The following is a 2,472-nucleotide window of genomic DNA, read 5'->3' on the forward strand; positions in this document are numbered from 1 at the left end:
GCCAGACCCTCTGCTCTGTCACCCCTGCGACACACAGCTGCTTCACAAGCCAAGGGAAATGTCCTCGAGAGAGCCAGGAGCTGGCTTCATGGCATCTCCCACAGGTCTTTGCATCCCAACAGCTCTTCCCACCTTATTGTATGGGGATCCACAAGACACCCAGCTATGGATAAAGGAGGCAGTGAGGTCCCATGCTTCTCCCTGGCACCCTTCAGGCTTCACCCACCTTCCAGCAACTTCCTGAGCTGCTTTTCCTTCTTGGCGATCTCGTTCAGGAAGAGCTTGGAGTTGAGGTGGCCGATTTTGGGTGGGGGCAGGCTGCCACCTGTACAGTTCTGGGTCCTGTTGGGGACCATGGGCAGAGAGAAGAGACGTGAGGGACAAGGTACACTCAGGGGAGGATCAGATGGATCCTTTCCCACATGCCTCCATGGCCAATCCCCTTCCCTAGGGCAGCAGTGTGGAGGGCAGCAGGGAGCTGGCTCTCTCTGATGGGCAGGACCTTCCCTGTGCAGCTTTGCCAGGACTCACCTCCCGCAGCCCAAGTTCCACCACGGCCACCCCAGCTCCCCTTGCCTCCGCTAGCGCTGGATTTAACCCCTGCCCTGCCTTTGCTCCGGCAGAGCTGACTGAGCCCTGTGACCCAACCCATCTGCTCCCACTCTGGATGGGATGCTGGGTCCCAGATTTGCTTTTCCATAAGCACAACCCTGTGTTTCCCTGGTCCAAGGGGAAGACTTGATGCAATGGCTGCAGGAGGGGATTTTTTCATCCTCCCAGACAGAGAGGGAAAGCGAGGCACGAAACACGCCTCTCCCAGGCCATGTAGCATCTCTGGCCCTGGTCCTCTTCTGGGTATTGTGCTGTTGCCACCCTGCAAACACAAACGTGCCCTCTCTCCCCAGCAGACTTACCTGTCCATTAAGATTTTCACAGACTTGGTGTTCTAGGAAGGGAAGGAAAAGATCTGGTCAGTACGGTCCATCCCTGCTGTTGCAGCCACCTCCCCTTTTGGTGTCACCTTCTGTAGCTCCCCAGGAGGGAACAGGCTGCCCAGGGGTGCTAAGCCTCCTCTCCCCCAGCACAGGCTGTCCCAGCTCCATCTCCAGCTGTGGCACCTCCTCATTCAAGGCTGGTGCTGAGCCTGCCCCACTCCTCCTTGCCTTCTCCCACTGCTGAGCCATCTGAAGGCACCAGCTAGCCCTGTCAGTGTCCCCATTCCCCTCCCCACCATGCCCCACACCTCCCCGATGCTCCCTGCACAACCAGACCTCCCCACGGCCCCCATCCCACCCTCATCCCGGGCATCTTGTCTTACCTTCATGAAGTTGATGTCCTCAGTTTTGTCGAACATCACCTGGACAGAGCTGAGGAGCTTCTTGGCCTCCTGCATGCGCTCGTTGAGATGGAGGACCTGGGCCGCGTTCTCGTTGCAGAACTTGGCCTGGGCCTTGTCCAGGATCTCCATGGTCTTCCGCAAGTCCTCATCCAAGATCTGGTGCATCTTCTCATACTGCAGGCGCACCTCGTCCTTCAGCTGGCTCACCTTTTCCTGGGGGAGAGGAGCAGGGTCAGACCTGCTGTGCCTTCCAACCATGATATCCCAGGACACTGGGGTCCTTTCCCCAGCAGGGGTGAGCACGACCTGAAAGCTGCACCATAGCTCTGCTCTCCTGCAGTACCCACAGAGACCAAACCCTGCCATCAGCTGCCACATGGGACTCCTATGTGCCAGACGCTGTGGAGGTCTGGTTGATCCAGTAGATCTCCTGGACCTACCTCCTGGGGTCTAGGTGGGGATCACCTCCATGGAGCTAACTCCAAGCAACAACCTGCCACACCACCTTGGAAACTCCCGTCCACCCCCATCTTTATCCTCCTTCCCATCCCCATCCCTAGCCCAGGCTGGGGACATCATGAACCAGAGCCCTTCCCTCCATTCTCTAGGAGGCCATGGGGCTTTAAGGACTGCAAGCTGATCTTGTTTTATGCATGTCCCAGCAAAACACTCACTTGCATCTCTTCCACCTCCTGGGTATTTCAGTGATTTATTCAGGGATTTCCCACTTCCAGACCCTCCCCTGCTGCCTGGGATGAAGCCAGGAAGTCTGTGCTGAGCTGAGAGTCTGGTGGGCCACCTGATATGTAAGGACAGCCTTGTTCCTTGCTTTCCAACTCACCCTAGGCTCCACGAGGCTGTAGGGCAGCCCCACACACTTTTTTTTTCCCCCGAAAGGATAACTTCCATAACTGGAATGGGGACAGCAGGTCTGCCCAGCCGCTCATCCCCTTCATGTCCACCCTCCTCCCTGCCAACCTGACCCATCTGTCTCTGGAGCCTGTCCCCATCGCCCCATGGGGTGACAGTCCCTGGGGCTGGCTGAAGCACCAGTTACCTCGACCAGCCGCTTGTCCGATTCCAGCTTGTAGAGCTGCTCTTCGATGTCTTGCTCCCGCTCCTCCAGCCGGGCA

General features: G+C 57.7%; 1 protein-coding gene across 1 annotated transcript in view; it reads right to left on the reverse strand.

The window, feature by feature from the left end:
• TRIM8 (tripartite motif containing 8) overlaps positions 1-2,472 on the reverse strand; it is a gene marked incomplete at its 3' end in the record, with an annotated part of 26,669 nt that overhangs the window by 964 nt on the left and 23,233 nt on the right. Inside the window, exons 3-6 of the mRNA XM_010013439.1 lie at positions 2,397-2,459; positions 1,319-1,552; positions 915-946; positions 227-342 (exon numbers count right to left, since the gene is read on the reverse strand). Coding sequence (XP_010011741.1) covers positions 227-342; positions 915-946; positions 1,319-1,552; positions 2,397-2,459 — 445 coding nt within the window. The remainder of the gene's footprint in view (positions 1-226; positions 343-914; positions 947-1,318; positions 1,553-2,396; positions 2,460-2,472) is intronic.

The sequence above is a fragment of the Nestor notabilis genome, unplaced genomic scaffold (genome assembly GCF_000696875.1).
Source record: "Nestor notabilis isolate BGI_N333 unplaced genomic scaffold, ASM69687v1 scaffold19114, whole genome shotgun sequence".
In the NCBI taxonomy this organism is placed as follows: domain Eukaryota; kingdom Metazoa; phylum Chordata; class Aves; order Psittaciformes; family Psittacidae; genus Nestor; species Nestor notabilis.